Genomic DNA, 11,243 nt, shown 5'->3' with positions numbered 1-11,243 from the left:
AGGCCAAATGGCAAGGAGTACATACTCCCCCCCCCCCCCAGCCACACTGCCAAATCAGGATGAACCTATTTTCCATAATATGCACCTTTAACGTACAGTAAGGCTTCAACTCCCTGGCAAGCTCTGTCACCACTCTGTCACTTTAAAGTTGCCATAGGTAACTTTGCCAAACAGTGGGTTAGAATTCAGTTCAAATTTGAACACTGTCTCCTTCCACTAGTCCCTTTACCCCATATCTCTCACAGCCTCTCCCTCTAACCATACAACCATATAAGCATGTGAATGACCATTGGTTAGAATGGTGAGCTGTGTATATTTTTGTGTAAAGACAATTTGCACAGCAGTGGGACTCCACTTTTTACTGAATCATATGGAATGGCATTTCATGAATTATTGTCCAGTTCTAAAGGAAAAGTTTGCTTCAAACTAATATACTTGACATGTTCACCTATGGCACATCTAATCAGATATAGGCCCTCAACCATTCAGTCATTATTTTCCATATCACATCAAATGCTGTGATGGTGTTAGCTGTCCACGGTCATGTTCAAGGACAAAACTAATTCAAAACTGTATTGCAAAACAACATACACAATTACAATTTATTTGCATTAGCTACAGCCTCTTTTGTCCCAATTGAACTCATCACTGATTTGGTTAAGAACATCCACAAGCAGTCAAAACATTATTGCTCTCAATCAGCTAAGTGGACTACTATTGATTAATTCTTGCTCAATATCCTCTTATCATTGTGAGAGACGTACGACTCCTGATTGAATCCCAGTTCTGTCTGGTTGGACTCATTAAACCTTCACTTTCCCTCAGCATTTTACCTAATAGGGAAAGACGGGACGGACGGACGGAAGGACAAGTATAGTGTATATTTAAGTGAGGCAAGAAATTGTAAATTGTTCTCTAATACAGTTCAGAGGCTTGTATCACCAAACAGCAACAGCCTAGTAAATAACATCCATTCTCCACTATGATGATGCATGTAACACTAATGACACAAACAAAACAAAAATGGAATGCCATAAATGAAATGTTGAAATAAAAAAAAAAAAAAAAACGTTAAACACAACCTTTAAACACATGAACGAACACACATTTACACTCACACTCACACACCACACATACACACACGTACAATTTTAGTAGGGAGGTGAGGTATGCATGCTGCAAAAAACGTTTGACTATCCTAAAAGGTAGTAGCTGAGTTATTAATGTATTCATGTATGAACAACTTACCACTGGTCAGCAACCCTGCCATAACTATCTTGTGCCAGGGGCAAAGTCACATTGCCTGCTGTAAACGCAGTGGTAGACAGCAGCCATGGCCGCAGGCCTACTAAAGAGCAGGAGCGCTCAGCTGTGAAAGCCAACAACAGACAACAGCATGAGTACAAAGTATGGGGGCGTGCTCCTCTGAAAGGGCTACGCAACGAGCGGGGAACCATAGGACGAGACATGGTGTAAGTGGGGCTTGCCACGCTGTGAAATGAATAGCCTCACTGAGGAACGGGTTCGACCACAAAAAACCTGTTCACAACCAACACCTTCTAACTTGTATTTTTCTGGAGGGTTTTCAGCCTCTTCCACCTGTACTAGAAAAGAGTCCGAATTGCAGCACAAAAAAGAGGAAAATGTGTCTCTCACAATTATAACAGATGGGGCGGTATTTATTATAAAGTGGAACCTCTACAGTACCTTTCAGTTACTGACTCATAAATAAATGTTTTCCACTCTGTGACATGAATATTTTCCAATACGTCCTCAAAACGTAATGGACCTGTCTCAAACCCTGCCCCTTTTCTTGATCCTCCAATCACAACTGTCGCTTACCTCGGACAAACTTGGTTTGTCCGAGGTAAGCGACAGTTGTGATTGGAGGATCAAGAAAAGAGGGCAGGGTTTGAGACAGGTCAATTGTACAAAAAATATGAGAGTTAACTGAATAATAATGCTATACCATTATAAATAACATATTAACTTGTGGTAAACAAAAAAGACATTCACAGTTAGATATTCTTCGTGAAATATTGAATTATCAACACATAAATATCTATACATTTCTTTTTGTGTCGAAACTAAAGCTCTTACACAATAATTTTATAATACTTTGTGATATTCCCATGTACATACTGTATCATTCATAGCTTATGTCATTGCATTTAAAACAATTATTTAGTTAATAATGTTGATATAAATATTTTTTTTTATTATTATTATTATTATCAAATATCAGAACTTGAAAAACATAAGAATTCATTGGCCACTTCTGTATCTGACAAGTCATGTCTGATGTGTTGTAGTAGCAACCTGTGAGCAGAAGAGGGCAGCGAATAGGCCAGATGGGCAGTGTCTCCCTGCTACTGCAGACAGAGGAACATTTCCTGTTTGTGGAAAAGATCAACGTATCTTCTCCCGTCCTAACGGGAGAACAAACAACATACAAACCAATGCAATGTTTGCATCTGGAACGGGTTGGGGTGGGTGGGTGGGTTGGGGCGGAGATGGAACCATGTCGGAGGCGGTGCTGCAGTTTAGGGGTTCTACAGCGCCGTCTCCTTCAGGTCGTTGAGGTTTGGCATTCTGGAGCGGGAGGCTCTGGTGAAGGTGGGTCCATTCTGCCCTGGTTTGATGCCCAGCTGTTCAGGGGTGTACTGGGCCCCCTCTGCTCTTTGTAAGGCAGACACGTGCCAACTGGACTCAATCTGTCCTGGTAGAGGGTAGCTGGCCTTGCGACTCTTGGCCTGGGTGGAGCTGCCCACCCCAGAATGCCCCCTGCTGTCTGTATGCCCCCTGCCTTCAGAATAGCCCCCTTTGGAAGAGGGCTGGGGGGCAGCGGGGAGGGGGGGCTGGAAGCGCAGGTCTTGAGGGGGAGGGGGAGGCTGGGCTTGGTTAGAGGAAGATGGGGAGAGGTGTAGGAGTCTGCGCAGTGACTTCAGTGGCTGACTCTGGCAGGAGAGAGGGAGAGGGAGAGAGAGAAAGAGAGAGAGAGAGAGATGTGTTTATGTGTGATGATTAACACTGGGCATGTGTGCTAATCCACAACATAACGTGATCAGCTATACTGTACAATGAATCTTACTGAACATACAGACTTTTAACAAAACAAACAAACAAACAAACAGACAAACCAACAAACCAACACATCTGCAGTAGCCTGCCTACCTACCTGAGAGTGCGAGTCAGCTGACTTGTCTGGTGGCCAGTCACTGGCTCTTTCTCTCTCCCTCCCTCTATCCCGCTCTCTTTCCCTCTCCCTCTCTCGTTCTCTGTCTCTGTCTCTGCTCTGCTCTCGCTCTCGGTCTCGAGATCGCTCGCGGTTTTTTCGACGGCTGCTGTGGTGAGAAGAGGATTTGGATCCCCTCTGTAAAGACAGATGGTCCTGCCCATTACCAGGAACCTACCATTTCAAACAAAGAAAAAGGGGTGGGGAGGGTACTATTAGCCGTCTGGTGTCCTGATCGACACAGTGTAATTTCATCTGACCGTTGTCGGCAGACAGGTCTATCACCAGTCCAACCACAGAGAGTTTACAGGCCACAACACAGACACCACGCTCAGAGGGTCCCAGCAGACGCATGGTCCCGGTGAGGCTCCTCATGCACCCCTCTGCCCACGGGATGCATCTCAAGCTGGCCATTTGTGATGACAAAAAAGCAACGACAACAACGACAATCAATTGACGACAACGACTTCTGTGTATGTTTTAACACACGTAGTACCGTACAGTGCATTGTTTATTTGTGTACATGCATGTGTGTGCACACGTGTGTTTGTGTTTATGTACAGTGTGTGTGTGTGTGTGTGTGTGTGTGTGTGTGTGTGTGTGTGTGTGTGTATGTGTGTGTGTGTCTGTGTTACACTTACATAGCACACAATTACAATTACGACTGTTGCACATCATCTGAAAAGTGTGAATGTAAACATGTGCATGAGTACATCAGCACACTATGAACGCACAATGCACAACCCCGCTGCAGGTGAGATGCACAACGCGATTGCAATTGAAATCAAGACAAGCAAGACATACTGTGTGCACATAATGCCGTGCAGCATCGGACCAGGGCAAATACTGCACATGTTTTGAAATCCTTCCAGTTCGGACACATGGACCTGGCATTTGTCAGCCAATCAATGAACAAATCAAGCAATTGATTGCAGAGTACTTGAGAGGATTTCAAATCCAGGTGATCCCGGTGTGAATGCACTATGAGAGTTATCATGCAGCGATAGTGTGGAGGTTAGATTACTGGCGAGGCAGGGTAGGGCGCGGCAGGCTGGTGCTGTACCATGGGCGAGGCGACTACAGGTAGGACTTTGACTGCTGAGTTGTGCTTTAAGCTATTCTTAGAGCTAAAGAGAGGGAAAAGGCTTTTCCTGATGCTGGGGTTCCTGCCGTCCTCCATGTCTGTCTGTGGAGCAGAGGACGTACAGCCGACACTCATATTTCAACAGCACACAATACCTGACATCCAAAACGCTCAATATTTGCAATATCTTATAATTAACTATTTAATTAACTATTAACATCTTAAAAACAACAGACACTCATGGTTAATAAATGAATACACATATAAATAATTGATCATAAAAGAGCCTGAGCATTACTGAGCAACAGATACCCTTCCTTTATGGTAACTATGATATATATATATTTGGCCAATGCTAATGATATGAGGCCAATGCCACTACTAAGCTAGTTACTGGTAGCTCTCTATTGTGATATAACACATTGAATAGAATAGAATAGAATAGAATAGAATAGAATAGAATAGAATAGAATAGAATAGAATAGAATAGAATAGAAATACTTTAATCATCCAGAGGGAAATTTGGCACTACAAATCGCTCACAGTAAACATTTAGGTAGACAAACAAATCACGAATAAGAATAACAAAAAATTGCCTAATAATAAAGAATAAAATAAGCCTAAGAATAAAATAATAATAATAAAATACATTGTTGTACACAGAAGACTCCAAAGCACAGGAGGCCTTGGTGATGAGGTGAGTGAGAAGGATCTTACTGGTTGCGACTTCTTCTTTTTCTTCTTCATGGCTCTGAAGAAGCCCTGTTTCTCCTTCTCTTTGACAGGCTCAGGAGGACCCATGACCATGGCTTCAGCAGTAGTCCTACACAGCATTTCATTTATTTTAATTAACAAATCCAATATGACTTTTGTATGTATGATGAGAAGTGATAAACTTCACAAAATGCTGGGTGCATGAATTCAATTAAATGTTAGTCATAATAAACATACAGAATACATTGTTGAAAAAAGTGACCATATTCACATGGAATATTTATAAGATTCTATATTTCTACTTTTTTTCATGGCCGGCCACACACTTGTTACGCATTCGAAGAAGCCCACATATCATAATTGTTGACCATGATTCTCACCAGTCGAAGGCAGTTTGGCGTTTAGAGTGGTTGGCCATGGCAACAGGGTCTCCTGGTGCAACTGGCCCGCGTCCTTGCCCTACCCCTTCATGGAAAGAGGAGGAGTTATCTGGTCTGGGAGAGGGAACTAGTGAACCGGAGGAGAGAAGAGAGGTGGAGGAGAGAGGAAACATTTGTATATTATACATACTCACTTTTTGTACCATGCTTCCTCAAAACATGCCTCCTTGTTGTTAAAGACATTTCTTTCCATTGTTAATTTTTCTACTCCATTCTGAACTCAGTTTAAAAAAGAAAAAGGTTATGGCGTAGCCCCACATGGGCTGCAGCCGTCCAGAACAGGCTCTGTCTGTCTGTCCCCACAAAAGTACACCAAACAGAGCCCATGATTTCACAGACATCACACGCCAACAACCACAATCCAGGCTACTGGGCGAACGCAATCCATGTAGGCTACTGGGCGAACACAATCCATGTAGGCTACTGGGCGAACGCAATCCATGTAGGCCACTGGGCGAACGCAATCCATGTAGGCTACTGGGCGAACACAATCCATGTAGGCCACTGGGCGAACGCAATCCATGTAGGCTACTGGGCGAACGCAATCCATGTAGGCTACTGGGCGAACGCAATCCATGTAGGCTACTGGGCGAACACAATCCATGTAGGCTCCTGGGCGAACACAATCCATGTAGGCTACTGGGCGAACACAATCCATGTAGGCTACTGGGCGAACACAATCCATGTAGGCTACTGGGCGAACGCAATCCATGTAGGCTACTGGGCGAACACAATCCATGTAGGCTACTGGGCGAACACAATCCATGTAGGCTACTGGGCGAACGCAATCCATGTAGGCTCCTGGGCGAACGCAATCCATGTAGGCTACTGGGCGAACGCAATCCATGTAGGCTCCTGGGGGCGAACGCAATCCATGTAGGCTACTGGGCGAACACAATCCATGTAGGCTACTGGGCGAACGCAATCCATGTAGGCTACTGGGCGCAAATAATTATACAATGCTTTGTTTACTTCAGTCTATTGATGAAAACATAAACAAGATAAATAACAATGCCGTAACCGGACGATCTTATAGCCAACGTTAACTGAAAAATGAAGTGTGTAAGTTTGCTGATGTTAGCTATATCTAGCTAGCTAACACTAGCTAAGGTTTGATACATTGATTGTATCAATCAACAATCTTGGTGTGTAGTAGTAGTAGTAGTAGTAGTAGTAGTAGTAGTAGTAGTAGTAGTAGTAGTAGTAGTAGTAGTAGTAGTAGTAGTAGTAGTAGTAGTAGTTTTATTCATCACTAGGGGTGTAACGATGCGACCTCACAACGATTCGATTCGATTACGATTATTCAGGCAACGATTCAATGCATCATGAAATCTCTTCATTTGACCACGATTCAATACATTTTAATCAGTTAATTCCCACAAAACATTTTGAATACACAAATGTGGCTGGGGGAACTGATTCACTCAGCATGAATGGACTATAGGTAAAAAAAAATAAATAAAAAAAAATTATAATAATAATAATTTTCTATTTCGATTAATTTCGATTATAATCGATTCTAACATATTCAAATCGATAGGACATGCCTGTCCTATATTCTTAACTAAATGAAGACTCCAAAACAGTATTCTAAAAGAAAATAACAAAAAAATATTATTCACATTTGTAATCTTCAAAAATAGCTATACAAACCATTTTCTTAAAAACCAAAAGTGAATTACTCATTCTTAAATGTATATTAGCATTGTTCCACAAGTTAACTCCAACAATAGAAATACATCTCCTTTTAATTCCTTTCTTAGCTTTTTGAACAGTAAATTTACAAATGTCTCTCAAATAATATTTTCTTTCATTTATTGAAAGAAACCTTTACACACCATCCAGGAGTAACTTTGCTTTAGCTCTGTACATTATTTTAGTTGATATCCCCCTCTATTTCTTTTCGATTACCAAAAACCATACATTTTGTTTTCTTAATATTGAGAGACAATTTATTAACATTGCCTAAGGTTAAATTCATGATATACCATCCGTTGCCAGCTCTATTTAACATGGAGAAGTTCCCCTTCTTTGCAGGGCTATAACTTTTTTAATTCTATTGCTAGATTGCCATTATTAGGGCCCATTCAAGGTCCTATATGTATTGTTCATGGTGTAGCAACGTTAAACTTTTTCATTCACATATTCATACTAAAATATGGTTTAAAGTATAAGTATGTTTTCATCTCTTTCTGCAGCTTTCTCCAGAACGTGATTTATAGCCCCAAATGCATTATATTGATGATGAAATACAGTTTGGTAGGAATCTGTGCGAGATCAAAAATTTCAATTGGACATACTTCTAGAATTTACTACACGTCATCTGATGTTAACCGGATGGGCGAGAGGGCGTTTATAATTCCGTGGGCAACGTTATACCATTCATCTAATGTGGGTCATATGTTCATCATAGCAGTTAGTAAAGAACACGTTAGAATATAACGCTAAAACTCACCCCAGTCTCCTCGGGCCGTTGGGCGATCAGCGTGGAACAGAATTTTTTCCATTATGGGATGTCGAAATACCCGATCTATTTCCAGGTTGTATAATAGTATATACGTCCAAATCATGTTGTTTTTTCGAGTTATTTCCACCGATCGATGTTCACTGTGTGAAGACTGAGTCTCTCTAACATTAGCGAGTGCCCGGACCACATATGGAGTGAGTCCTGCCGGGTTAAAGGTTGACATCCGGTTTTTCGATCTGCCGATCGGCCACCAGATGGCGCTCTTGAACCGCTAGAGGATTGAGAGGAGATCAGAACTGTGTGTCAAGGCTGCAGAGGGGAAATATGATTCCGATCACAGATTTTTGAAATATTGATATCAAAGACGAGTTCCGGCGTCCTCGGCAACATGAGCATGGCGGGGAATGACGAGTTCCGGCGTTTTCGGCAGTTAAAGTGTTAACATCAAACCAAGTTTTGAGAATTTCCCGTTCTCTTTCAATATCAAACAGAAGTTCCTTTAAATTACTTCCTGAGCAATATCAATTTGTATCGTCTGCAAAAATAACAAACTTTAACAGTTCAGCAACATTGCAAATATCATTATAAAGTATAAAACGTTTTGGACCTATCACAGATCCCTGACGTACTCCACAGGTGACCTTCCTAAATCCTGACACAGTGTCATTAATTTGCACACATTGCTGTCTGTTTTCCAAGTAGCTCTTCAGCCAAGAGTTAGCTATACTTGGGCATTTCCTGGTTATAGCAGACAGGTAGCAGTGGCCAAAATGGCCAATAGCGAATATTAAATAAATACTTAAAGGATAACTCCACTATTTTGGGAAATTAGCTTATTTAACATCTTCCCTGGAGTTAGACAAGAAGATGCATACCTTTTTTGTCACTGTGCGTGCATTTTAGCTTTGGGAATAGATGCTCCGTTAGCATAGCTTAGCTTCATCACTGGAAGTGAGGCAGGACAGTAGCCTTACAGTGCCTTACAGTGTATTGCAAGGTCTGACATTGACCAAACTTGATATGCATGACCTTGGTGGGCTCTAGGTCAACTCCTGAAAAGGGGGTCAATGTCAGACCTTGCAATCAAAAGTTAGGGGCGCACTGAAATTATGGCAAGGGTTATTAGCCCCCTAACTTTTGATTGCAAAGTCTGACATTGACCCCCTTTTCAGGAGTTGACCTAGAGCCCACCAAGGTCATGCATATCAAGTTTGGTCAATGTCAGACCTTGCAATACACTGTAAGGCACTGTAAGGCTACTGTCCTGCCTCACTTCCAGTGATGAAGCTAAGCTATGCTAACGGAGCATCTATTCCCAAAGCTAAAATGCACGCACAGAGACAAAAAAGGTATGCATCTTCTTGTCTAACTCCAGGGAAGATGTTAAATAAGCTAATTTCCCAAAATAGTGGAGTTATCCTTTAACCTACAAACACAAAACTGCTTTTCAATCTGACATGGTGTGGAAGGAGGTGGAGCTAAGGGATGGGCCAGCTTTGTTAACACAGAGCAGAAATTATGCAATTACGACATACTGGCCGCTTCGCTCTGGATTGTTTAAGGAAACCATGGATCAATGACACCCTCTGATAGCAGGAGATCATTTAGAAAGTATTACAAAAATGTAATTTGATTATTGGAGCTTTAACTTTTCCTACCCATTAACCGAACGCTAACCTAAACCACCCCTTCTCCTTATCAAGTTTCAAGTTTGCTTTTATTTGTCACGTATAAAGTAGCTACATGTACATTACAGTGAAATGCTTAATTCTGTATGAGCCCCTGAGTATGTGCTTCATACAGTAAAAAAAGTAAGGAAAAGAGGAAAAACACTATACAATATACAAACTAAAGTACAACCTATTAAGTATAAATGCAGACAATGAGGTATAACATACAGACAATGAGGTACAACTTTCTTTTTTAAAGGCAAGGTACAAAATGCAAATGAGGTATGGATGTAGTTCAAATCTCTTTAATAAATAGATACATATGATGTAGTGTTTAAAGTGTTTAAAGTGAGTGTTAAGGTGCGTGTTTGTGAGTGTGTGCATGTGGATGTGTGTGCAATGAGTGTAGATGGATAGGTTGGATAGAGTCATTGAGCATCCTGATGGCCTGGGGATAGAAGCTTCTTCGGAGTCTCTCTGTACTGGCTATGAGACTGGTAGCGCTTGCCTGACCGCAGCAGTGCAAAGAGGCAGTTGTTTGGGTGACTAGAGTCTTTGGTTATTCTCAAGCCCTGCAACGCTTGGTGTAAATGTCTTGGAGAGTGGGAAGCCCACCTCCAATTGTGCGTTAGGCTGAGCGGGCCACTCTCTGCAGTCTGCTGCGGTCGTGTGCGGTGCTATTCCCAAACCAGGAGGTGATGTTGCCAGTCAGGATGCTCTCTATTGTGCATGAGTAGAAGTTCTTAAGGATCTTACACAACAACTTATCTAACCTTAATCTGACACAGCCCTCTTCAAGTGTTTGTGGACTTGTGTCCTACAGTACCTCCTTACCTCTATAGAAGCTGCCTACTCTCCGAGGCATTGACTCACTGAAGATCATGCGGTTTTCCTTTGATGACCCTCCGTCCTCACCGTGGGGATCGTGGTACATTCCCACCTGAGACACACACACACACGCATGCGCACGCACGCATGCACGCACGCACGCACGCACGCACGCACGCACGCACGCACGCACGCACGCACGCACACACACACACACACACACACACACACACACACACACACACACACACACACACACACACACACACACACACACACACACACACACAATCCCAATTAATCGCAGCACCACTAATTTGATCTTCATTCTCTATCTACAAGCTGCCTCGCATCACATGACATTCAGAGCAATCTTGGAAACTTTCCATGACGCTACATTTATAACATAGAGACGTGCAGAGAAGCTGTTGATCTGTGTAGGCAACAGGGAAAGCTATGGAGACCAGCAGTAAGCGGAGCTACTGGTTGTTTTCAGTGAGCTGGTTGGAGGTGAGGTGGCCTTGAAGTTAGGATGTACATTGGCTGCAGGAGAATGAAAGCACAAGGGGCTCTAAAAGTAGGCTGAGAGAGGAGAGAAGGTGGCGAGAAGGAGTGTGCTTTATGTTCAAACCCTGTATGCTTGTGCAGGACTGCACTGCAAAATAATTCTCCATCTTGGGGCATGTTTCCTTGTATTACTACGTGTTTGCATCTTATTTGTCTTGAAGCAATACAGAAGGTCTGCCAATGGCGTTGTTTTTTCATTTCATTTCAAGGATGTTCTCAAAACAAGGAACACCTTGTT

At 42.3% G+C, this 11,243-nt stretch overlaps 1 protein-coding gene across 1 annotated transcript in view; it reads right to left on the bottom strand.

The window, feature by feature from the left end:
• Nucleotides 1-2,552: 2,552 nt before the first annotated feature.
• The window catches only part of cdkl5 (cyclin dependent kinase like 5), a gene marked incomplete at both ends in the record, with an annotated part of 99,292 nt that continues 90,601 nt past the window's right edge, over nucleotides 2,553-11,243 (bottom strand). Inside the window, 6 exons of the mRNA XM_084337085.1 lie at nucleotides 2,553-2,957; nucleotides 3,179-3,409; nucleotides 4,299-4,421; nucleotides 5,037-5,142; nucleotides 5,414-5,540; nucleotides 10,445-10,550. Coding sequence (XP_084193211.1) covers nucleotides 2,553-2,957; nucleotides 3,179-3,409; nucleotides 4,299-4,421; nucleotides 5,037-5,142; nucleotides 5,414-5,540; nucleotides 10,445-10,550 — 1,098 coding nt within the window. The remainder of the gene's footprint in view (nucleotides 2,958-3,178; nucleotides 3,410-4,298; nucleotides 4,422-5,036; nucleotides 5,143-5,413; nucleotides 5,541-10,444; nucleotides 10,551-11,243) is intronic.

This window comes from Notolepis coatsorum (assembly GCF_963971535.1).
Source record: "Notolepis coatsorum genome assembly, chromosome: 20".
NCBI classification, from domain to species: domain Eukaryota; kingdom Metazoa; phylum Chordata; class Actinopteri; order Aulopiformes; family Paralepididae; genus Notolepis; species Notolepis coatsorum.
The sequence above is the reverse complement of the archived record's forward strand: the minus strand, read 5'-3'. Positions and strand labels throughout refer to the sequence as shown.